The sequence below is a fragment of the Adiantum capillus-veneris genome, chromosome 18, assembly GCF_014529385.1.
Source record: "Adiantum capillus-veneris isolate H3 chromosome 18, ASM1452938v2, whole genome shotgun sequence".
NCBI classification, from domain to species: Eukaryota; Viridiplantae; Streptophyta; class Polypodiopsida; order Polypodiales; family Pteridaceae; genus Adiantum; species Adiantum capillus-veneris.
In genome coordinates, this window is record NC_140948.1 from 122,948,558 (window position 1) to 122,974,235 (window position 25,678).

Below are 25,678 nucleotides of genomic sequence, written 5' to 3' on the forward strand. Positions count from 1 at the left end.
TTATGGTAACTTTGCACTTAGGTGTAAGCTTTAGTGATTACCTTGCATTTTAGGTTTAAGCTTTAATGGAAACCTCGCAATTAGGATTAAGTAATAAGAGTATCTATGCATCATAAAGTTAAGCTTCAAAGGTAGATTTGCACTCATAAACTAAGCTTTAATGGTAACTTTGCACTTCGGTGTAAGCTTTAGTGACTACCTTGTATTTTAGGTTTAAGCTTTAATGGAAACCTCGCAATTAGGTTTAAGTGCTAAGAGTATCTATGCATCATTAAGTTAAGCACTAAAGGTAGAATTGCACTCTTCAGCTAAGCTTTAATGGTAACTTTGCACTTAGGTGTAAGCTTTAGTGACTACCTTGTATTTTAGGTTTAAGCTTTAATGAAAACCTCGCAATTAGGGTTAGGTGCTAAGAGTATCTATGCATCATTAAGTTAAACTCCAAACGTAGATTGGCATCCTTAAGCTAAGCTTTAATGGTAACTTTGCACTTAAGTGTAAGCTTTAGTGATTACCTTGCATTTTAGGTTTAAGCTTTAATGAAAACCTCGTAATTAGGGTTAAGTAATAAGAGTATCTATGCATCATAAAGTTAAGCTTCAAAGGTAGATTTGCACTCATAAGCTAAGTTTTAATGGTAACTTTGCACTTAAGTGTAAGCTTTAGTGACTACCTTGTATTTTAGGTTTAAGCTTTAATGAAAACCTCGCAATTAGGGTTAACTGCTAAGAGTATCTATGCATCATTAAGTTAAGCACTAAAGGTAGAATTGCACTCTTAAGCTAAGCTTTAATGGTAATTTTGTACCATAAGAAAAGAGTAGTTATCTAAGCTCGATAGAAGCAGTTCAATTTTTGGTATTGATGAGTATTTCTAAAGTTGTCAATTTCAAGTTTGTTTGCAAATACGGGATGGGGGAGATAGGGGATAACTTCGCGGAATTGATCTCCATGTTGTTTTGAACCGAAAACTCCACAGGGGTTCCATGGAGATGCCCCATGGATGGCAAAGGATTGCAAAACTTGGGATTCATACAAAACGGGGATTGAACTTAAAAAGTTGGCATTTTCGAAGAAACATTAACCATCAAACTGCCTATGGTAAAACTCGCTTGTATTTTCTAAATAAACTTGGCTGGTAGATAATTAATGAAAGTAGGAATTAAGGTTGATAAATGAATGAATCTGGAAATTACCAACTAGGAGTTAAAAAGGAATCTCGAGAGGTGATAGGGATAGCCCATTGCAAAACATAGATTTAATTAGGAATTGTCTGGAAATGACCGGAAACCAAGATGGATCTTCTTGGGGTCAATTTGATTGAAAGGCCGTCCCATTGAGAGGATTCTCTTGGAGAACTTGATGGAGATTGTCCCTTTTCGGCTAGGGCAGCGTAATCGGCAAGTTGTTATACCTAGGTCATTCATGCCCAAGGGATAAGGGATGAATGGGTTTGTTTTATTTTTGCCCGACCGGGTGAAGTACGCGTGGTATCTTATTGGAAATCAGCCATAATCTGGGTAGGGCCTGATGCGAATAGTTGGATGAGAACTTCATACTCAGGGAGGAGGATGTGAATTTAATTAAGGAAATTTGCTCAACTTGTTTGCTTAAAAAGGAACTCGAAAGGCTAGGAATATAGGGGCTACCCTGTGCATCTCTCACGAGATGGTGCTACACCTCTCGAAATAAAATGCTTAGGAAGGAATGATCAAATTACTTGATGAGCCTTTCCCAAACACTTAATTCTGGGAAATATTGTGAAGATGTTGCCATTTTGATGGCTTGTAATCGATTATCTTGGCCTGAATGGGGGGGCAAGATGAATTGGTTGAAACTAAATCTGTTGCATGATTAGTTAAGAAACTAGTTACAAGCTAATTATAGTAGATAAAGGAAAGGAAATGAATTAAAAGTTTCTAAATAGAGATCTGGTGGGAGCAACCAGATGAATTTTCCTGAACGAGGGTATGCAACAGATTGCATGTTGCTTGTTGTTTGATAATGTTTGATGGATTGCTGTCTTCCTGATTTTGTAGTAGTTAAGTACTACCTTAGGAAGGGATTTTCATGAAATGGTTCGGTGGGTGGGCGGATCCGGAGGGTCAAATGGCCGGATGTTGATTTAAAAATTTTATGTTAAATGTTAGGACTATGTGGGATAAAAAAATGGGTAATCGGGACGAGTGAGACCAGGTAGGATTGCAAGATCCCTCTTTTTAGGGGAAAGTGATAACTGCCATGCCTGCTTGTCAGGAAAAAAGGGGTTATCGCCATGAACCAAGGGAGAACAAGAATCCAAGAGAAAATCCTCAAGTTAAAGATCAAGAGAATCAAGACTAAAGACCACCATTTTGGGTGCAGAAAGTTGTCAAGGATAGATTGATTATGAGAAGTGGATAGATTCGTTGAATGAAGGGATGTACCCCCTTGGGTTGGCATTCGAGATAGGCCAGAGTCCTGTTTGAGTGTCAGTCCCAGGTGGGAGGGATACCTGCACATAGATCTACGTCATTCCCTGGAACGGTGTGGAGGACTGAGGGAGGTGAGTAGGGTCAAGTCTAGGTATGGCCCTCAAAGCCACCTATAAAAGAATGGCTACAACATCTCAAACATTCTCGTGCCAATTTTTCAATCTGGACGTCTTCTTTGAATTTGAAAGAGCTCAACTTGCAATATCTAGATTTGATCATTATGTTTACTAGGATAAATGAATCTAAACACGAATATATAAATTGTTACCTAGGACATCCAACATGTTCATGAAAACAAATCATAGTGTTAAATAGCACATTCAACATCCTAACATGCGTGTAACAAGGTGTGTTGACTACTATATATAGTATTTTCATTTTCATAATAGGTATGCTAACTAGCATACTCACTGTGCCAGCAAGCATACGTAGATAGCAAAGCATGTGTATAACTAGCATACATGGTGTGCTAACTAGAAAACAAGGTATGCTAGCCAACATAGCATGTATGCTAACTAGCAGGGACAAGGTTTTGATCATCATAGCCAAGATGTTAACCAGCAGAGCAAGTATGCTAACTAGCATGGACAATGTTCCCATCATGCCCAATATGGAAATTAGCATACAAGGTGTGCTAGCAATCATATAATGTGCTAACCAGATACCCCTTATGCTAGCTAGCATACTAGAAAAGGTACCTAGAATCCTCATTACGTCAAATAGCATACTTAGCATGCTAGTTTGTGTGAGGTCCCCAACCACCCGGAAGATTGGAACGACTTGATAGATGGACTTCCTTTACTCTCAAGTTACATTGATGACATGGACAATGTTCCCATCATGCCCAATATGGAAATTAGCATACAAGGTGTGCTAACAAGCATATAATGTGCTAACCAAATACCCCTTATGCTAGCTAGCATACTAGAAAAGGTACCTAGAATCCTCATTACGTCAAATAGCATACTTAGCATGCTAGTTTGTGTGAGGTCCCCAACCACCCGGAAGATTGGAACGACTTGATAGATGGACTTCCTTTACTCTCAAGTTACATTGATGACACCTTACTCCAATTCCACGAAGCAAGGATACAAGCAACAGAAGAGAGGAAGTCCTCTATCCATCATGATCGTGGTTGTAAGGGTCATACACCACACGCCAGGTCGATAAATCTAAGGGTTCTTATCGGAGTAATTTCCTATAAAGATAAAAATCCCATTGACATATTTAGAATCTATAAAAAACTCATTTTTCCCACGTTTAAGAGGCATGGCCGCCATCCTTAAATCGTAAATATGATATGATGCTTATTCTAAACTAACTAATAATCTTGTGAAAAGTACCGGCCTAGTCCACTCGTCTGTAGACATAGATCCGTTTGGATACTAGTCTTCCACTTTCCACACCACACTCACCCATTCTTCTTGTTTTCTAATTACTACCACATTTTTTTTAGATACATATAGTTTTCCTTTATTAATTATTGGCACGGGTTCTTTTATAGAGCCCTTCAAACATCACCAAAACAATTCTTTCTCAAACAAAGCCTAATGAAGATAGTCCTATATCTTTTTTTTAAATGAATCTTTCAATTATACTTAAGAGTTTTTTGTTAACCGTTGACTTTCTCTATCTAACCAACAGAGCCTTTGCAAAGGATTTACTTATTCACTAGCCGCAAAATACGCAAACTTTCCCAATCGCTAACCGCAAAGGGGCATCTCACTAACCTTAAGGCATATTGCTAACCACAAGGAACAAAAAGAGAGATGATAACCTCAGCTTATTCTCTGCTAACCACGAAATCACCTCGCTAACCTCGAGGTCCATCTGGAAACACGATATTCTTTCAGCAATTGTTTTCTTGAAGTGATTTCTCAAACATGATTAACTAACTCCTAACATCAATAGTGACAAGTTATCAACCAGTAACCATTTGTCAATTAATTCTTTCACTAGTCACAAAATCATATGCTTGTTTTTTAGATATAATCACATTTCTTGGACGGTTTAAGGGAATTCCTAGGCTTGACTTACTGAGTGAGCATGTATAACAATACAGAATTATAAATTCATCTTACCGGATTAACAACGCGTTTGACTACCTCCCATGGTTGAGGTTGGATGGCTTCAACTTCTTTCGCAACAGTACCTCCGCTTGAGCTATGGTTGGAGTAGTAGATACCTTCCTTTATATCTTCTTAGAGGTGGAACAACATAAGCGTCCTTGGAGATTTGAGTCACTCACTTCGAGGCCATTGTGTGACGAAAGAGAAGAGAGAAAACTTCGCCGTGAAAAGTAGAGTAATCACTTCTTGCTTGTCGAGGAGAGAGAAAGAGAGAGAGAGAGAGAGAGAGAGAGAGAGAGACAGAGACAGAGACAAAGACAGAGACAGAGAGAGCTCTACAATTTGAGTGAGAGCACGACTATGTAGAGATGGAGTTCGAGATGGAGATGGAGATGGAGATAGATTGAGGGTGAGAGCTTGAGGGAGAGAAGATACCTCCGATGTCAAGGCAAGAGAACTTCCACTTCTAAGAACTTCTATGTGTGTGTTGAAAGTGAGGGAATATAGGGGCCTTTGTATAGGCTCTCATCATCCAAAGAGAGAAAGCTAAGAATAGTGAAAAGTAGAGAGATAAGTTTGCGCATGTAAAACATATATATGTGTGTGTGTGTGTGTGTGTGTATGTATTTATTTATTTATTTTATTTTTTTTTTACGGACATGCATCTTGATGCGCGATTTTGAGTCTCTATTTTTAGGAGAAGCTTGGCTTCCAAGAAAAGAAACTCTAATCTTGACTTACTTTTTTTGCCTTCTTAAAAATACTCCTTCTTTCTTGAGGGTTAACTCTCATCTTCAATTATAGTCCTAAGGCTTAAATTTTCTTTAGCAACCTATTGTTCCCACGTAAGTAAGGGCCATAATTAATAGTCCAGGAGTTCGATTTTTTATCTGATTGTTCCGTTGAAACCCCATTGAAATGCTCTATGACTTAACAAAAATGCGAGCCTCAAATACTTTTGCAAAGTAACTGAAATAGTTTTTATTGAAAAATCTTGGGTACATTATAGTTTGCATACTAGGAACGCTAAATAGCATAAACATTGTGTTAAACATCATATGCAGCATGCAAGCGAGCATACTAGGTATGTTAACTAGCATACATATTGAGTTAACTAGTATACTTTGTATGCTAGGTAGATTTATAGGCATGCTAACTAGCATACTCATTATGCTAAACAACATACCCAACATAATGATAAAGAGCATAAACCTTGTGTTAAACAGCATACGCAGCATGCTAATGAGCATACTAGTATGCTAACTAGCATAAAGGGTGTTAATTAGCATACATATTTTGCTAACCAACATACTTTGTAAGATTACTAGGATGTTAATTAGGATACATATTGTGTTAACTAGCATACTCGTTATGCTAGTTAACACGATACTCTGTATGCTAACTAGCATACTCATTATGCTAAGTAGCACACTCATTATGCTAAACACCATACCCAACATACTAGGAACATTAACTAGCATAAACCTTGTGTTAAACAACATAGTCAACATACTAGTGAGCATACTATATATACTGACTAGCATAAAGCATGTACATATTGTGTTAACCAGCATACTTGTAAGATTACTAGGCATGATAATTAGAGTACTCATTATGCTAAACAACACACTTGTCATACTAGGAATGCTTACTAGCATAAACCTTGTGTTAAACAATGTACTCAAAATTCTAGTGAGCATACTAGGTATATTAACCAGCATAAAGGGTGTTGTGTTAGCCACCATACTCGCTATGTAGATTGCTAGGCATGCTAGCTAGCATACTCATTATGTTAAACAACATAGTCAGCATACTAGAAATGCTAAATAGCATAAATATTGTGTTAAACAACATACTCAGCATGCTAAATAGTATATTAGGTATGCTAACTAGCATATCATGTTGTGTTAACCAGCATGGATGAAAGCAAAGGTTGGTGGTACAAAAAAAGGGCCAATTTTTTTTCCACCTATTTGGTACTTTGGAGGGAAATTTTGGAGGCAAATGGTGTTTGTATTTCTATTTTTTAAAGATATAAGGATATTTCAATAAGAATGCTTTGTACAGTTTCATAATGGGCCACCCCATGTGAGAGTAGTGGTGTCATGAGTGGATTTGTGGCTCCATACAAATAATCTTTGCCCTACATTTGAATTCGAGCTGCATAGCGTGCTCTCTCACTTGTTGCCTTCCACAATCCTGAGCTCTCTCTCGTCTCAGCATCACATGCACTTATAGCAGCTCTACTCTCTTGCGTCAGTTCTCCAACCATGAGAATCCCAAAGGCCAAGGGAGTTGCTACCAGAAGAGCATCACCTTCAACGTGCAAATTGAAATTTAAGGCCAAGAAGATAATGTCCTCCCCTATCAAAATCCAAAAAGATGTTTCCACCCATCCGCTCAAGAAGCAAAGTCAGAGCACAAACCCGGTCCCAACACAAGGGCTAGTGCAAAACAGTGCAAGGTTGTTGATATCGACTACGAACAGACCTCACTCCTCTTTGATAAAAATGTATCAAAATATTTCAACAAGTCAAGACGTGGTACGCATTGGCATCAAACTTGTGTTAACTAAACATTGCACGTTCACTCCATGTGCTTGATGTGACATTTGAAGTTAGATGTACAATACCAAATTTGGCTCTCTAGAGTACCAAATTTGGTACTTTGGAGTACCCCATTTGGTATTGTAGGGCATCACATGACATTCAATCTTATATCTCATTGATTTTCTCTATTAGGTAAGAATAAAATGGAGGGTTACCATCAACAAACCAAGTTTTGTTACACAGCACAAGACCTACATGAGAAGTACGGCATGTGTCTAAAAGGCAAACTCCCTAAGGACCTAACTGATGAAGACTTGCCACCCGAAAGTGGTGGTTAATTGTTTTCAAGTACAAGTACCGAAAGAACAACAAGATCTATTTAAACCATTTGTAGCCACATATGGTGGAAGACCACTGATTTATATTCTCCAAAGTTTATTAAGGGTCCCCTTCATTTGGTGAATTGACCAACAAATTTTCCAGGTGCTACGCTTTGGAGAAATTCCATGAAGCGAAAAAAGACCCAGCAGGGCATAGAGTAGCATGGGCCCAGTTTGGGGAAGGAGTGTTGCAGATGATAGCAAAAGTACCATGGATTGTGCCAACATAGCACCCAAGACAAAACCGCTAGTACCCTATAAGACTCAAAATTCACTAACAAAAAAGTACCAACAAGTACTAAGGCAAGTACTTGGACTGCATCTAGTGTTAAAAAAGTACAAAAACAATTGGAGAAAGAACCAAAACAGTTCAAGAAAGTACCAAAAATATGTCAGCAAATACACCAGTCAAGAAGTCAAACATGCCAAATCACCAAACCATGTGAAAAACAAAAACACTTTCAATAGTCATACACTATGCAATAAGCCAAAAATCCCATACCTCTTGTTGTTGAACCTCAGCTTGGAGATTCTGGATATGTTCGAAAACCCCATGTTGTTGTAACAAGCACTGACTTGCTCCCAGCTTGACCTCAACCTCTCTGATATCTTCATCAAGGACATGGATTTTCTACCGCAGTAGAACAATGTGTGCTTCCAAGGTATTCATGCCCTCCAACAAAGTTTTTGCCACACCCTCTTTACCTTCATGTACAAGTATTTGGTGCTTATTTGCTTGAATATAGGCCTTCAGGTCTGTTAGGTTTGACGATCCTAGATGTGACACCGATTTTAGCAGTCTTTGTTGTAATGCCTCTAAATCAGGTAGGTAGTCACCCACTTCTCCTTTGATAGCTTGCTCTGGTTTTCTGAGATGTTGCTGCCACTTTGAGTCATCCGGGCCTTCTTTATCTAAATGTAGGACACTTCTAGGGGAAGAAACATTTTGCCTCCTCCATGACTCAATTTTAAGGTGAAACTCGCCATTCCTTTTTTGCTCAATTGGTAATCTTAAGGACTATTTTGAAACTGTTTTAGTACTGTCTTGAAATATTTTTATAGTGCTTTGGTAGTTTTTTGAACTGTTTTGCTAATTTATATAACTATTGGGTACTTTCTTAAACACTAGATGCTACATTGATACTTTCCTTAAGGCATTGTAGTGCTTCTTTATTTCATTTGGTACTCCATTGGACTATTTTGGTACTGGTTTGATACTTCTTGGTACTCACATACTGTACATTTTGTTGTGTATTGGATGCTATGTTGGAACAATCCTCGGTATTCTAGGTGTTTTTTTGCTCATTTGATGGTCTTTTCACCTCCTTTGGTATTGCATTGGTACTTTCTAGTTACAGATTTTTTGGTCTTATAGGGTACTATTGGCTTTGACTTGGGTACTATGTTGTTACTGTTTTTGGTACTTTTGGTGCTTCCTTGTAACTTTTAGTGCTATGTGGAAATATTTTGGTACTACATTGGTACTATCTAGGTTATCTTCTTTTTTTCTTGTTATTATGCTTCATTTGGTACTATTTTGAACTATTTTTGTTAAGAATATTTTTGTTACAAGTTACTGGGTCTCATTGGGTCCTTTTGGGTACCTCTTATGAGTTTTGGGTTCCTTTTTGTATCAATATAGTGCTATTAAAATTGCTTTTGTTCAATTTGACTTGTTTTGGTAATGTTTTTCTACATATTTGGTACTATGTCGTTATTATTTTGAGACTATTTTGGTACTACATTGTTTCCTATTTACTACTGTTTTGGTACTGCTTGGATTTGTGCTAGAAGTTTTTGGTACCTTATTGTACTAAGAACGTGCAGTTTAGAACTGTTTTGGTACAATTTTACATGTTTTGATATTGTCTTGGTCCCTATTTGATACTAGTTTGAATTACTATTATGGTACTGTTTTAATACTGTTTTGGCATTGCTTGTCTTTTTCCTTAATACTTGTTTTTTTTGTAGATAAGTTAATAGAGTATGTCTATTTTGCAGATGGAGTATGCAAGATCTACAATGAATGCTTGGAAAACCAAGACACGATTTTGTAAGCAAGCTGTGTGCTGATGTGAAGAGGGGGATGGCATACACATTGACTCCAAGGACTCATGTTGTGGACACTGAAAACACAATTCATATGTTTGGTACTTTTGCTACATGTGGGGAGGCTTTGAAGGCTTCTTACTTGGCTAGTACATTCATGCTTCCCTACCGGCATCACTACCATCCACTATGTTTTTCCATTGTGTTGAGAACAAAAGATATTTGCGTGAAGGCACGTTGCAACACCGCAATGCCTTCGGAGGCAAAGGCCTAGGTATCAGGGAGGTCATTATTGAAGAGTAAGTGGGGTGTTGTGTTAGACACTATGCTTATATCATTTGAATTCATGATCTAATCTTGTCTTTCATCTTCATGTATATGTAGGTAGAGGATCTTTTGGTGCGGACACCCATGACAACACCCTAGTGGATCAAAAGGATCTCTGTGGTCATAGCATGTCAGATGTGACTCACATGTTCTAGTAAGGTCCTCACAAGTCAGTGATTGAAATACAACAAGACCTTGATGCCAGCATAGTCAAAGGGAAAGGTGCCTCCTATAGACTTAAGCTTGGGAGAAGATAAACTGAAAGCTCAAGTGTAGGAAATACTGCAAGACCTTGATGCCAGCATAGTGGAATGGAAAGGGGCTGAGCCTACTATAGATTTAAGCTTGAGAGAAGATCAACTGAAAATTGAAGTGCAAGATATACTACAAGACCTTGATACCAGCACAATGGAAGGGAAAGGTGATGAGGGTACTATGGACTCAAGCTTGGGAGAAGATCAATTGAAAACAAGGTAAAGAGGGAAGGGGACAATAGGAGAACCAAAACCATATGAGGGGAAGTAATTTGATTGAGGAAGTTGTTGAAATGGAGATTGACCAACGTGAGAAGATCAACGAAGAAATGCCAGCTAAAGAGGTGGCAGTTGAAGTTCTCTCGACGGTAGAGTTTTTGGATGCAACTTCAAAATTTGCAGAGGAGGTGGGTAGAAAGAGGAGGAAGAAGGCAAAACCTTCTAAAAGTTCACAGGAGGCTGTAGGTGCCAAAAATTCCAAAGGCTCGGAGGAGGCTTTTAGCACGGAGGAGGCCAAGGTTTGGGGGGATGGCAAAGGTGCAAAGAGGAGACACTTGATGTAATGCCCTTAGAAACAGGTGATAGCATTGACTCAGCCACCCTCTCCCAAACCTTCAATGCGAAATCTAGAAAGCGCCACGTTGGTCTTGGCCTCAAGCCGCGAACCTGCAAGAATTAGCTATTATGACAACATTTTGTATTTGCTTCTGGCTTAATATGAAATACAAGCCCATTTTCCTTATGTCAATGTGTTTGGTGTCATGTCACTACTCTTGAAAGATGCCATTGTGTTGGTTAATTGTCATGTCCTAGTGTCAAAAATTGGTAAAATTTTATGGTGTCGAATGTCCAACTTTGCTATTGTAAAAAGGTTGTGTTCTTCTACTCATATAGTTTAGTGATACTATAGCCAGGGACAGTTGGTGGCTAAATGAAGAATGACCGGATATAGCAATGCCAACAGATCTAATGGAAAGCGATATGCACCTTGTTATTTTGGATGTCAATGGAGTGCTATTAATGGATTGTGATGAAGCACCCAATTATGGAATATCCCATTCCCAGCGGGATGTAGGCCCCGAGGTGTGCAAGTCTCTCAATACAAACATTGTGTAGTCAGACTTGATGGGAAGGAATTTATCATCAACTTGAGGAAGTGATGCTATGTGATGATCTGGTCATGTAGCCAAAGGAAGAATTTGATGGCCATAATGAATGCTTGCTTCCCTAAATTGATGAGGATGAAAGACCTCTTTTTAGGTATTTATTCCTTAACTTTCAAATTGGCTTTACTGAATTTGGTATTGTTTCACACTTGGCTACTGTGATTTGGACACATTCTGGTACTATATGATACTTTGGTACTATTTGGTACTTTTGGTACTGTTAACTGTTGTGTACAAAATTTGGTACTATTTGTGTCTTTGGTACTTTGGTAATGTGTACACAATTTTGTATTGTTTTGTATTTTGGTTCTTTGCTACTTTGGTATTGTGTTGTACTAAGTTTGGTACTGTGTCACTGCTCCTATTGTTTGTTGCTTTGGTACTCTTGTTTGTATAGCTGTTATAATTGCTTAGTTTCTCTCTCACACATATATTTTTGACTAGTCTCAATGTGAGATGTGGGCTCCCACATTCAAAGATGTGCCAGCACTTTTGGAGGAGTTCGGTGACAAGCCTATTTTTCTAAAGCTCCTAAGAAGAGTGTGGTGCAAGAATCCACAGTTCAATGAAGTGAACACCCTCCTTGCGGATGACATGATGAGATACAAGTCCTTGAAGAATGATTACGAGTCATGTTGCTACATTCGGTCATATGAGCCAAAATATTATGACCCAAAAAATGAAGTATCTTATGGAGATCATTTTCCGTGAATCTGTGGGTGGCTAGATGAGAAGTTCTTCACTGCTTACAGCCATTGCACACCCTTGTTTCATGTCAAGGATGACATTTCCTTGTACATTGCCAACTACTTTGTATCTTTGGAGGGGTATTCGTACCGCTTTGACCCCCTTGATGTGTAAGAGATTTTGTAAGCTTGAACATTGCCTCTGACTACTCATGAAAATTATTAAAATTATCATTTCATGTGTATCTTGGTCCCCTAAAAACTTTTAGTAGAGCACTTTATCTTTTTGTACACATACTTTTTCTTGCTATTGCTTTGTACTTTTCTGCTACTACTTGGTGACGAGGGTGACTTTAAAGTTAGTGGCAAGTGGGAGTTTCCAGGTTAGTAGTTCCTCTTCAAGGTTGGATGAGAGGAAGGAAGAGGACGGTAGGAAGCAAGGGGAGAAAGATCATGAGAGCAAGGGAAGGATGAGTAAGAGGAAGGGGATACTTATTGCAGAGTACCAAAAAGAGTTCTTATTACACAATAAGAATGGGTTTTATAACTCTGGTTGCAAAAGAGTTGTACACAATAGTCAGCTAAAAACATTTAGCACACTACCAAGATTTGATACTACAGTACCAAATTTGGTGGCATATTACCACCAGATATTGGTACTGTAGAACGCAGTAGTAATTGAATAATTGTAAAGATAGCAGATAGTACCAAAGGTGGCTAGTATAGAGTATCAAATTAGGTACTATAGTACTATAGAGTATCAAATTTGGTATGGTAACATAGAGTATCAAATTTGGTACTACAATAGTCAGCTGAAAACAAAATGCACAGTACCAAAATTTAGTGTTATAGTAACACAACATTCAACTAAAGTATAGAAATCATATCACCAAATTTTTCGATTGTAGAGTACCAGCTTTGGTATTCTGGAGTACCAGATTGATAACACAGCAAAGGCATTAGACAATATTGATCTCAAGGAAGATTCTATTCAAGAGAATCACAACTGTTGGTTGTGGTGGTTAGAATTGTATTTGGCAACTGTTGGTTGTGGTGGTTAGAATTGTATTTGGGGTAAACATTGTAAGGTTCCCCTCCTGTCCACTTCCTTCTTCATATGGCGTACTATTGCATAAATTTTCATATATCTCTGAGAATAGATTGAAATGCTTATGCAGTCCATGGATAGCCTCCATGGGGAATCATATGGCTCTAGCTAGATGGGAGTAGATCATCAACGATGGTTTTGTTATTCAATAGGGTATAGGTATCAACTTTGCCCTCAACTTGGGCGTAATACAAACCCTCAACTAGAATTCCACCTTTTACGATCTTGTTATACCAAAGGTCCTTCAGTACTCTTGGTGCTTGGTACATGGTTTTTATGCACTTTATAAGGTAGAAGTCCTCCCAGGGGGTCCACCTCAAAATATGTAAGTATAGTACATGAGTTCACCCAGAGAGGTTTTTAATATACCAAACAATTAAAGAATAAGATGTACAAGAGGGATTAAAAATGGAAAATTGAAAAAAAGTTACAGATTGATGAAGAAAGAGGGGTCTTTTAATTCATGATGATGTGTGTGTAGGTGTGTTTCTAAAATACCTCTTGAATGCACGTGCTATAGGTATTTTTGAAAGGTGGACCCCTGAGAAGTCCTCTTTCTCCTCGGCTACCTTCACTGCAAAGTTATCCCGAATGGACAATAATTGGCTCAACATCTCAGGGTCTCCTTCATACATAGGCATGTTTAAATTGTGACTCATTTGGGAGGAAAATAGATAATTGTAGTTCTGTTTATCATCCTCATCTTCATCACTATCTGCTTGTACCAACTCTGTCAATGGCTCGATGGAGACATATTTCCATTCTTCAATGTGTTGCTTATTATTGTATCTTCTCCACTACCCATTCACACATGGATCACAAAAGCATGATAACATCCGAAAGTACACATCACATGGATTATGCGTTGAGTAGCCGTCACACAATGGAATCAGCGAGAGCTTGCAAATGTTTTACAGTCCCATAGTGAAGAACACAACACCTCATTCAGTGAAACCAACCAAAATACCCTCTTTGTACTGACACTTCCATGACTTTTTTGAGTTCTTGCAGGAGCATTGCTTCTTAGAGACATCATAGCCAAAATCTTTAGTGTAGTAGTTATGCTTGCAGAACTTCTTTTGGTGTTTGAGTTTTTCAACTCTTTCTATGTTTGTTTATGTATGCACTGTTCTTGTATTATTATTTGGAGAGCTTGAATGATGTCTCTTAGTGTTGCTGACTAAGAATCCAGATTTTGATTTTCTAATTTTTCCAAAAGTAGTTTTATTTTTGCTTTTGATAATGTGTTGTCTTTTCTTTCTCCAGAATGATATTCGTCTGCTTTATAAATTAACTTTTTGGAGTAAATATAGAAATCTCGAATCGAGGAGAAGTTGCTTATCTAGGTATCATGAAAAGCTTGAAGAGCGCCTAGGTTTTCTTGATGTTCATGATGCCCAATGAACTCCTTGTAGATTCCTCTGATCAATACAAGCATTGGAGATTTGTTATCCAAAGGACATAAGGCAAAAAAATAATTCTTGGGGGAACATTTCCCACCAGGCCTTTAATATCCCAGTAGATATGTTGATTGTCGCTTCCATAGCAATATTTTTCCTCATTATTTCAAAAAGTATTTCTTGGTAAATCTAATTGTGTATGTATTCCAAAACAAGGATGATATCTATCCCCTTGTTCCATTTTGTCAATGTTGTAGAATGTGATATCACCTACCTTTGTTATTCCTTGCAAAAATTTGGGAGTTGGTGGAATGGATCAAGCACTTTTAGAGGCTTCTTCCATAGGCTCATCCTTCTCCATATGAAGAGGCACTAAAGATATATGTACCTAAGAATCATCAATTTGACTTTCACTGGTATCATCTTCTATGTCGAAGTTATAGTCATAAGGAGGAGATGGAAGTTGAGTTGGGATGTACTCTTCTTGGAGGCCCCTTTGACATGTGGTGCAAAGGACAATGAGGCCTGTATGCCAAGAAGAGGGGTATGCTTCAAGTTGCTTATGCATACGGGTGACCCACTTGTGCAACTCAGATAACTCTTTTTCAAGTGCATGTATTGTCTGCTAGTTATTTTGTAGAACCTCAGGTATAGGTTTCGTGTGATCGTCCACTTTGACATATGGTGCAAGAAAGATTTTATCATTATCTTTGCCTTCGATCATACAAAATTGAATTGAGTATGCTGATCCTACAACGAAGGTTTTACCCATTAGTCTTAGGTAGTGCTTACAAAAAGTTTGTTTGGTGGACTCAAAGGCTTCTATATGCATGCAATCTTTAATTCACATTGGCTTGGATTTTCTTGAGGTTTTATGTGTTATAGAACATACTAGTGGCTTTTGAGAACTAATCACATAATTGAATAAATCTATATTATTTATATCAATAACCTTATTTACAATTTTTGACTTAAGAGTAGCCTGAGTATCTACGGCCCAATTTTATGGTAGCTTTAATTTCAACCAAGCAATCTGATAACATCTCAACATTTGAGAATGATCATCAAAACGCATAATGATGATTGGTCCTTAATGATCTTTTTTCTCACTTGCTGTTAGTTTACCTTAATAGATTGTTGGCAGACCAAAATTGGATGCTCTTCCTAAAATAGAGAATGCTATCTCTATATTAGGTGTTAGGTGGTTTAGATCATAACGAATAATCTTATTGCAAGTGTAAGTGCTTACCCAAAATAGGGATCTTCTAATGAAACATTGTAATTCAAACGCACTTGCAAAAAACCTAGACCATCTGCAAAATTACTTTCAATTCCTTCCAGAAATTGGTCTTGTAGATTCTTGTGCCTTGTATCTAAAATCGTAACTAGACACGTGACAACTAGTCCTACTCAAAACACGAGATTTACACCTATTTGTATACATCCAAGATGAGCAAAGTGATAGCCTTTTTTAAGAGCTTCAGCTTTGTCATAGTGGAGGATCTCAATATTTGAATTTTATAAAATGCATTTGATTATCAAAAGGGATGGATGTAGCTGATCTATTATCTAGATATACAGTTGATGCAAAAAGATTAAGTAGATATTTATGTTGATAGACTTGTTCGGGTTTTAATTGTGGTATTTGCCATTGAGCATAAGGTTTGGATTCTTTCGTTTTCTAATGGGAGATGTGCAAGAGACTTGGTCACTTTAGACAGATCTATTTAAAAATACCATCGAAATTTACTTGAACCATCACCGGAAGGTAGGAGTCTTTGCAGGAGTTTCTACGAGAATTTGTGCAAGGACTTATCAAGAATTAGTGCTTGTGGCTTAACTCTCCAAACATCGACGACGGCCTTCACATCTTCTGACGATGCAACCATGCAACCTTGCCTTATAGTAAGGATTCAAGAAAGCGGCAATAGCTTCGATGGATAGAGATTAAATTACTCAAAGCAAGTAGCCTTCAATAGTAATCTTGTGAAATCTAATTTCATACACGAGAGGTTTGATACCACATAGAACAAGATTAAGACATGATTAGTTGTGATTTAATAACCAAGTTAATTAATTGGTAAAAACATGAGACATGGCTCTGATACCAAGAGACGCACACGCAGACGACATGTAGTGGAAGGAGTGTATTTCTATTGATATGAGAAGATAAATACACAAGTGTGTAGTGAATTGTTATAGAGATGTACACAAGAGGTTCGTTGGCTTAACTTGAGAGTCGATTTTTGTACAAGGTATGGGCTTGTTAGGGTTTAAACCTACTTCCATTTTATGCCTATGTGAACTCCTAATGATGCTACTCACACACTCTAGTGGGGAAGGGCTCTTACACCTTGCATACCACAAATGTTGCCACCTTTCATCACCTATGAATGCCACATAGCATTCCACGTACTAGGTTGAGTGGCTCATCCCTAGCTTTGCATCCACTAAAAATAGCCTTGAGCTTTCTAGCATGCTCCTGTTACAAGCATCCTGCAATCAATTCATTCCAAGAGACGACATTCCGGATAAAAAGCTCCTCAAGCACTTTTTGTGCTTGTACCACATTATTCGGCATACATATCGACCAAGGCGTTGCGAATCACATAAGTTTTTTGCAATAGCAATGCATTCCAAGAGCCATTGTTCCAAACAAAAATCTCTCAAGCACTATTTGTGCTTTCTCAAGTGCACCACATTTGTCATACACATCGACCAAGGTAGTGATGAGCACAACATCTCTTTTCAATAGCCTCAGAGTCTATGTCAGCATCTTGCATGGAGCCACAATGCACATGGCTTTAAGATGACGTGTAGGTGATTGTGTCTAGAGATAGGCCCTCGCTACACATCTGCTGAAACACAGCCCATAGCTTCCTAGCCCTGTCTTGGTTGGGCATATCCTACAATCCACAAGATAGCATCCCGCAGAGTAAGCTCGTCAAAGACTTGTTGCACACCGATAGGCACCACACTTGACATACATACTGACCATGTTGCTGCAAAAATATGAGCGCAGGAGGTTTTCCCTGTTCCGCACGGACCGTAGAAAATGCACATCATGGGTGCAATTTTACCTCAGAATAAGGCATTACAGATCAGAGCTTGTATGACAAGATTTTGCCTCACAATGTCATTGAATGCTTTCGGCATGTATTTCTGATGGTGCAGGCTTTCCATCCCCTCTCATTAACACCGGGTGTACAGGCTCAATATAGCTCGCCCAATTTGACTCTCTGTGCTCCTTCCCATTCTGCTCCCAAGGCGCACACTCACTTTGACCCTTACAATAGTCTTGAAGAAGGGGTACCAACAATGGAAGACTCTCCAAGTCTGTATTGAAAGACATCTCGAAAACATCTGTCATTGCTGAAAAAGACTCGCTGTGCTTCAGCTGTCCTTCCTTCCCAGGTTTTTCGTGAGGAACCTCATAGCCCATATGGCATGCCCAGTCCTGCCATCTTCAATATATTGTCTCTCTTTTTACCGTGAATCCTAGACCAAAACCAAGGGGTTCCACATCCGCTTCTTGGCACGTCCAAAATGTCTAGCTCGTCGACATTTTGGATGGTCAGGTATGTATATGTCGGGGAGCTTGGACCTGAAGAAGTAGGTTGGGGGTGCAGGCAGAGGGGGAACATCTTGCAAGCATTAAGAAGACTCCCACATTTGGAATACATGTTGATTAATGCGCTTCCCACGTACACATCTAGCTTGCAACCAGTTTCCAATGCAGTACAATGGATCAACCTCCCCTCATCCAGTGCAACTAGAGTAGAGTATGCTTTGAGAGAAAAAACCTAATGTGATTCGATTCAACAACTCCACCATCTTGTAAATCGTGCATTAAGTTTAAGACTTCTTTGCTTACTCCAATCTCCAGATAGCCTGTCATCATGACTCCCATATTACAACATCTTTACCTTAGGGTCGGTTGAAAACACTACAAGCATCCTCAAAATGCATGCATAGGTGATTGTGTCTCTGTTGAGCATATCCTGCAATCAGTGCGTTCCACAAGACGACATTCCGCACAAAAAGCTCGTAAGACTTGCTGCGCACTAACAGGTGCACCGCACTTTACATACTGACCAACATTTTCCCTCAGTATGCATTCTTTTGAAGTAACCCACTATCGGAATATCAACATGAACCCTACAGTCTTGGTGCAAAACCTTCTGCTTAGCACAGTCTTTAAGTGAGCTCACAAAAGAAAGACTCATTCTCTTGCTCTCCATTTTTGCTTGTGTAGCCTTTATTGCTGCTTGCTTGGTGGTGTTGCCAGAGAAAACAGATGTTTGTGGATCAAGTCATTGCCAAGCAGGACATTTTTTGCAACAGTCCTTGAAGAGCTGCCCTCTCTTTGTATTTGCTGAAAACAGCCCAGACCTTCCTGGCCCTGCTACTGTTAGGCATATCCCGCGATCAGAGTATTCCAACAGATGACATGGAAGCTTGTCAAGCACTTTTTGTGCTTTATGAACTACACATTTGTCAACCAAGGCAGTACCAAGCATGACATTTTATGTCAACAGCCCTTGACTAACAATATCACCGTGAACTCTTTTGCCCATACCAACATCTTGCATGATGTGATTGCCTTTGGAGAGCTGCCCTCTCTTTGCATCTGCTGAAGACCGCCCAGAGCTTCCTGGCCCTGCCACTGTTGGGCATATCCTGCAATCAGAGTATTCCAAGAAATGATATGGAAGCTCGTCAAGCACTTCCTGTGCTTTGGTGGCCAGCTCTCTACAGACCGTTAGAACGAGGGAGAAGTATCAACGCAAGCACAAGTAAAAAACAACGCTACTCTTGTTTTTCTTGCGAGGCTCCTGGCCATGCAAAACGGGCCAGAGATTCCCGACCCTGCCACTGTTAGCATATCCTGCGATCAGAGTATTCTAAGAGACGACATGGAAGCTCGTCAAGCACTTTTTGTGCTTTAAGAAATACACCACATTTGGCATACATGTCAACCAAGACAGTGCCAAGCACGACGTTTTATGTCAAGCTCCCCGTGAACTCTTTTGCCCATACCAACATCTTGCATGATGCCAGATGCCTTCAAGCTGCACGTGTAGGTCATTGCAACAGGAGCTCAATGCTATGGAAGCTCGTCAAGCACTTCCTGTGCTTTGGTGGCCAGCTCTCTACAGACCGTTAGAACGAGGGAGAAGTATCAACGCAAGCACAAGTAAAAAACAACGCTACTCTTGTTTTTCTTGCGAGGCTCCTGGCCATGCAAAACGGGCCAGAGATTCCCGACCCTGCCACTGTTAGCATATCCTGCGATCAGAGTATTCTAAGAGACGACATGGAAGCTCGTCAAGCACTTTTTGTGCTTTAAGAAATACACCACATTTGGCATACATGTCAACCAAGACAGTGCCAAGCACGACGTTTTATGTCAAGCCCCCCGTGAACTCTTTTGCCCATACCAACATCTTGCATGATGCCAGATGCCTTCAAGCTGCACGTGTAGGTCATTGCATCAGGAGCTCAATGCTACATGCCTTCAAGATAGAAGCGTAGGTTGCATTTAGAGAGCTGCCCTCTCTTTGCATCTGCTGAAAACAGCCCAGAGCTTCCTGCCCCGCCATTGTTGGGCATATCCCACGATCAGAGCATTCCAAGAGATGACATGGAAGAGCCCATATCAGCACCTTGGGTAGATCCACATGCCTTTAACATGCATGCATAGGTGAGCTTTCTAGCCCTGCTCTTGTTGTGCATATCCTGCAATCAATGCATTCCAAGAAACGCCGCTCCAAACAGTGGTAGTGCCAATTACGTAGTTTTTTTCCAACGGTCCCTCACTAACAATACACCGTCAATTCTTTTGCCCATATCAGCATCTTGCATAATGTCACATGCCTCCAAAATAGAAGCATAGATGATTGCATTTGGAGACTTGCCCTCTCTTTGCATCTGCTGAAAACAGCCCAGAGCTTCCTAGCCCTTCCACCGTTGGGCATATCCCGCGATCAGAGCATTCTGAGAGAAAACATGGAAGAGCCCATATCAGCACCTTCGGTAGAGCCACATGCCTTCAAGATCCATGCATAGATGATTCACAACCTAGAGATTTCTAGCCCTACTCCTGTTGTGCGTATCTTGCAATCAATGCATTCCAAGAGACGCCGCTCCAAACAGTAAGCACTTTTTGCACTTTCTCAAGTGCACCACATTTGGCATACATGCCAAGGCAGTGCCAAGTACGTAGTTTTTTTGCAACGGTCCCTGACTAAAACTATCATCGTGAATTCTTTTGTACATTTGAGCATCTTGCATAATGCCACATACCTTCAAGATAGAAGCATAAATGATTGCATTTGGAGAGTTGCCCTCTCTTTGCATCTACTGAAAACAGCCCAAAGCTTCCTGGCCCTTCCACTGTTGGGCATATCCCGCGATTAGAGCATTCCAAGAGACAACATGGAAGAGCCCATATCAGCACCTTGGGTAGAGCCACATGCCATCCAGATGCATGCATAGGTGATTCACAACCTAGAGCTTTCTAGCCCTGCTCCTGTTGCGCATATCCTGCAATCAATGCATTCCAAGAGACACCACTGCAAACAGTAAGATCCTCAAGCAGTTTTTGCGCTTTCTCAAGTGCATCACATTTTGCATACATGCCAAGGCAGTGCCAAGTACATAGTGTTTTTCCAACGGTTCCTGACTAACACTATCATCGTGAATTCTTTTGCCCATTCCAGCATCTTGCATAATGCCATATGCCTTCAAGATAGAAGCATAGGCGATCCCATCCCTCTCTTTGCATCTGCTGAAAACAGCTAAGAGCTTCGTGGCCCTGCAATCTGCAAACAGCCCAGAGGTTTCTTGCCCTGTCCCTATTGGGCAAATCCCGCAATCAATGCACTCCCAAGTGACGACATTCCAGCTGGCACGAGATGAGCAAAGATTTGGAGGCATGGTTCGATTCCGTGTCGGCAGATGCGATGGTTCTGCCGCACTGTTGATGGCAGATGGGCGTTGAATCAGATCGACTTTAATCCCCACCTGCTTATGGCGCTTGGTGCCCCCTTCCATCTTGCTGCATCGCGTTTCCTTTCGCATCTGAGGATGTCTCGTGCTCAATTTAAATTTCTCCATCGTCTGCTTTTCTACGAACGACCCAGATTTCAATTATCGAATGGTTGATCTTGAGCCAAGTGGCTCACTCTACGATCCAGAAAGTGAAAAAAGTTATAAGGCTCACCAAGTAAAAAACATCCACACCCTGATCTACAGCCATGAGCTCAAAGTATAGCTCACTTCAAGGGGTTCTTATAAAGCTTCTCTTTTGCCTTATAAATGATTGACTTCCTAAGTAAAACAAGGGAATTTTTGGCATTATGTCCCTTGTCTTTCAGCTTGAAACTCATCAAAAACCTCAAAGAACTTGAGCACTTGGAACTAGGATAGGTTAGGTAGGACTGTCTTAATCGGTGATTATTTCCTCAACAACTTGCATTTTCCTTGTCATTGGCCCAATCTTGTGGCAAGAGGTGTACACAAGGATAAGTGGTGTGTAGCACGGCTCAAAAAAATCTAGGTTCAGTGTAACCCAGCCTTTCAATCTTACAAATTAACTTGAAAATCATGATTTACAGGGGTTAAAAAACCTTCAATTATGGGAGGTTTTAGTGTGTTTTGAGTCTCAAAAAAAAAATCCACTTATAGGTTAGGTTAAGTTTATTTAGGGCCCTGGTGTGAGTATATATTTAAGTGTGTGTCTGTGTGTGCGTGTGTATGTATGTATATCTCAGGCAATGGCATAATCCAAAATTAAGCAGATGCATTGTCTCAATTAGAAGATAGACCAGACATCACCAACAAATTCCCCGCTGGGGCCGTACCTTCATGCGTAATTCATGTCATTGTACAATCTATGCAACACACACAAGCCTGGCTTAAGCCCATTGCCAGGACCTAATGCACCTTACCTTTCTCCACATCATTCGCCTTGGCTGCTTCGAGAATGGTGGTCAGCTTCCGATCAAATTCCATGCTCCTTCAGAGATCAAGGCTGAGTCCCCATTTATTATATCACCATAACAGACTACAATCTAGTATACATATCGCAAGGAGGCCACCTTTAGGAACAAACAGCTCTTGTAGAAACTTTACACAGCACATGTTGGGAGTTCGAGGATGAAAAGTGGGTAACTAGGTAACAAGCACAAGGCCATCAGTGAGGTCAGACAGGGAAATTGCTCCAGCTGAAACTCCATAGCTTGTGGCCTTTGTCGTGGATAAACCACCTAATATTGCCACAGACTAATTCCTTGTCATGAAAATCTAATCAAACATCCCTGGCAACATCCACCATGGTGGATCACGTGTTTAGCTTGCATGTAATATCAGTAAAAGCAAACAGTTACAACAGTTTCCACCGAGGTAGTTCGTGGATCATCCAGGAATAGAAATTTATAGCCACCACATCTTTTCTCGAGCACACAGCCTACCTTCAAGAAAACAACTTCTTCAGTGGAACCTGGACAACCTTCTTCCACGTTCCTTGCAGATATTCTGAACCTGGTTCAAGGGATGCAAATAAAACACAAATAACAGAAGTAGCCGCTTCAAACAAATATGATCGGATGCGGATATTCAGGCGTACCAAGTTCTTAATTGCAACGGGGTACATCGATATCCATTTAACACAAGATCTAATCTCATTTCTTATATACTTGACAAAAAAATTTTATTGAATTTAACTCTTCAAGGCCCGGATGAAAGCATATAGACTTGATAGATCCATATACCTTCATAAGATCATAACAGTCTAAACTTACGAATTATAAGAGGGGATAAAACAGTACTCACAAAAATACAAAAGCAAAGGACACAAGAAACAACCAAAACTAAATAAAACTAGATAAACAAAACATTTTTTCACTTAAAAATGCTATTAAAAAAGGCATCGGCAAAATAAGTTAAAGTAGCTTACATGACTAAAACTTTTCTCACAAGGATAAGACTCCCAAAGATCCTAGAAATCAAACTCCACAACAGCTTCAAATTCTTAAATCCTAAAGCTAAATACTAAGAAGAGGCTAAATACAACCAAAAAACCTCCACATGATAGATCCAACGTAACAGCCAACCTCACATGCGAGCATTTCGGGTTAGTTCAAAGATGGCACCTCACACAATAATATCTAAAAGCCACCAATCCAAGAAAGCATGCAAGAAGGGCTGAAGTGCACAATCTTGCATCAAAGGCTACGCACATGACGTATGCCCTTCACTTCCACACCCGCTGCCGAAAAAGCAGGTGAGAAACGCCAGGGACTTTGCAAACATGGTGGGCAACTTTGCAACTTGATTTTATCCATAATGAGCAAAACCCTTGCCGTTGCGTTCAACTATGTGCTGAGTCCTACTTTCAAGCGTTTCACGCTGTGGCTGGAATCTTCATGCCTCATAAGCAAACACACCCACAGCGGCTAATTGTTATGCTCATGTGCACACCCTTTCAGATGCGAGCGCTTGCACTTGGTTGCCGAACTGAGACAACACTTGTGTAGCCCGGACGCCATTCCTTTGAGGGGAGGAAGAACCATGAATCTTTTGCCAAGTGGCCTCAATTTCAGTGAGGTGCCGCCTTTATCATAGCAGACAAAAAAAAAGCAGCTCCCAATTGCTAGGACCTCGAGTCCAGTGCATTCTATCCTCTTGTCAATCGCTGTTGACATGTATCGGGGAGTGCATGCAGCCTCAACCCACTCAGCAGCTTCCGAGCCAGCCTTTCTGACCTCCCAAATTCGATATCCATAGCGTTCCGGCCACATCTCTAAGGCAAAATACAGTCGCCCCCCATACTTGTGGACCAAAAAATCCTGGTAGCACTCATCCTCATCAGTCACATCACGCAACATTTGCACAGGTTGCATGCTCCACACACCACTTGCTGCATGATAAGCTACAAGATTTGTAGGAAGACAGCGCACATCATCTCTTGCAAGGAAAAAGAAATTTCCGTCCCACACGTTCCCCCGCCACTTCTGAAATATAGGAAAGGATGCATCTTTCCAAATCCCTGACTTGGAGTCAAAAACCTCCATGTATAGATGACTCGAACTGTCATCAATAAATTTGCGGCATCGAGAAAGCAGGATGTGGTAGCACTCAGGATCATAATCATCTACAGCCATTTACTTAAACCAAGGGCAGGAAGGACATGTGTCTTCACCACAAAAGCCCCTACCTGAAAAAAAGGAGATCACCACAGAGAGGTGGAGGGAGTATCTTGTGGAAGCCTGAGACAGGGTTGAAGACAGCGACAACATATTTCCCACTAGACGAGATCAAGCAGCACATGAGGCCTCCACTGCCTGCCACAGGAAGATATGGAAGTGGTTTTCATCGTGGTTATAGAAAAGGCTATCACAAAAGGTATAGACCCGGTGCTGCAACCATCAAGTAACGAGGGCGGCATCACAGGAACCTGCCTCTCGAGGGAGCCCGTGGTCGTTGCATGAGCCGCCAGTTGCGAGCGATCATGGCTGGATGTGTCATACGTCGACATAACTAACCAGGGACTCTTCAGGAAGTTGGCGACAGCCACGGAGCCCCTTAGCACGCTATTCCAGTGCTTGCCCAGACGCATCACCTGTGAAAGTTTGTCCTTTTCGTCTGCCCAAGATCGACCCCTCCTCCTCCTCCTCCTCTTGCTACGAGGAGACGCCCTGCTCGGCAGAAGCATGAATATTGACGTAGAGAGCTTCATCAGACGAGACAAGAAAGCTGTATAGGGGCGGAGGCGGTGGTTATGCTGCTCCGGCTGCAGAAGAGAAGAAGGAAGAGTGGAGGGAAGAGAAGGGGCTTCAGTCTCTTCGACTGAATGGTCATTCTTATGATTTGACAACTGGAAGTTTCATGGATGCCTTACAAGTTAATGAGTTCTCAAACTTTGTATACTGGTTCTGCAATGAACTTTACAAGGTTATGGATTACTTTAATCATTGAGCAGTTTTGTGATCAACCTGGACATTTGTCAATGTGATGCTCAAGTAAATTGAGCTATTTTTGAGAGAGAGAGAGAGAGAGAGGAATTTCAGCAGTTGATGAGCTAGTCCTCGATGTAATGATATAACTTCTTCTTTTTTTTTGCCTCCTCTCAACAATTGACGGTTGTCGTGGATGTAATGATAAAACGTCTTTTTTTGTTTTTGCTATACTCTCTCTCTCTCTCTTTCTCTCAAA

General features: G+C 40.3%; 2 protein-coding genes across 2 annotated transcripts; both read right to left on the reverse strand.

Moving 5' to 3' along the window:
• Window positions 1-16,595: 16,595 nt before the first annotated feature.
• Window positions 16,596-23,254, reverse strand: LOC147436342 (uncharacterized). Its single transcript, XM_086489265.1, has 2 exons — window positions 22,414-23,254; window positions 16,596-21,649 (listed from the first exon to the last, which is right to left on the reverse strand). Exon 2 carries the CDS (start codon window positions 21,578-21,580, stop codon window positions 21,014-21,016), a length of 567 nt encoding a protein of 188 aa, XP_086345391.1. The 5' UTR covers window positions 21,581-21,649; window positions 22,414-23,254; the 3' UTR covers window positions 16,596-21,013.
• A 141-nt stretch (window positions 23,255-23,395) lies between these two features.
• Window positions 23,396-25,381, reverse strand: LOC147436343 (uncharacterized). The gene has a single exon (XM_086489264.1). It carries the CDS (start codon window positions 24,625-24,627, stop codon window positions 23,920-23,922), a length of 708 nt encoding a protein of 235 aa, XP_086345390.1. The 5' UTR covers window positions 24,628-25,381; the 3' UTR covers window positions 23,396-23,919.
• Window positions 25,382-25,678: the final 297 nt, after the last annotated feature.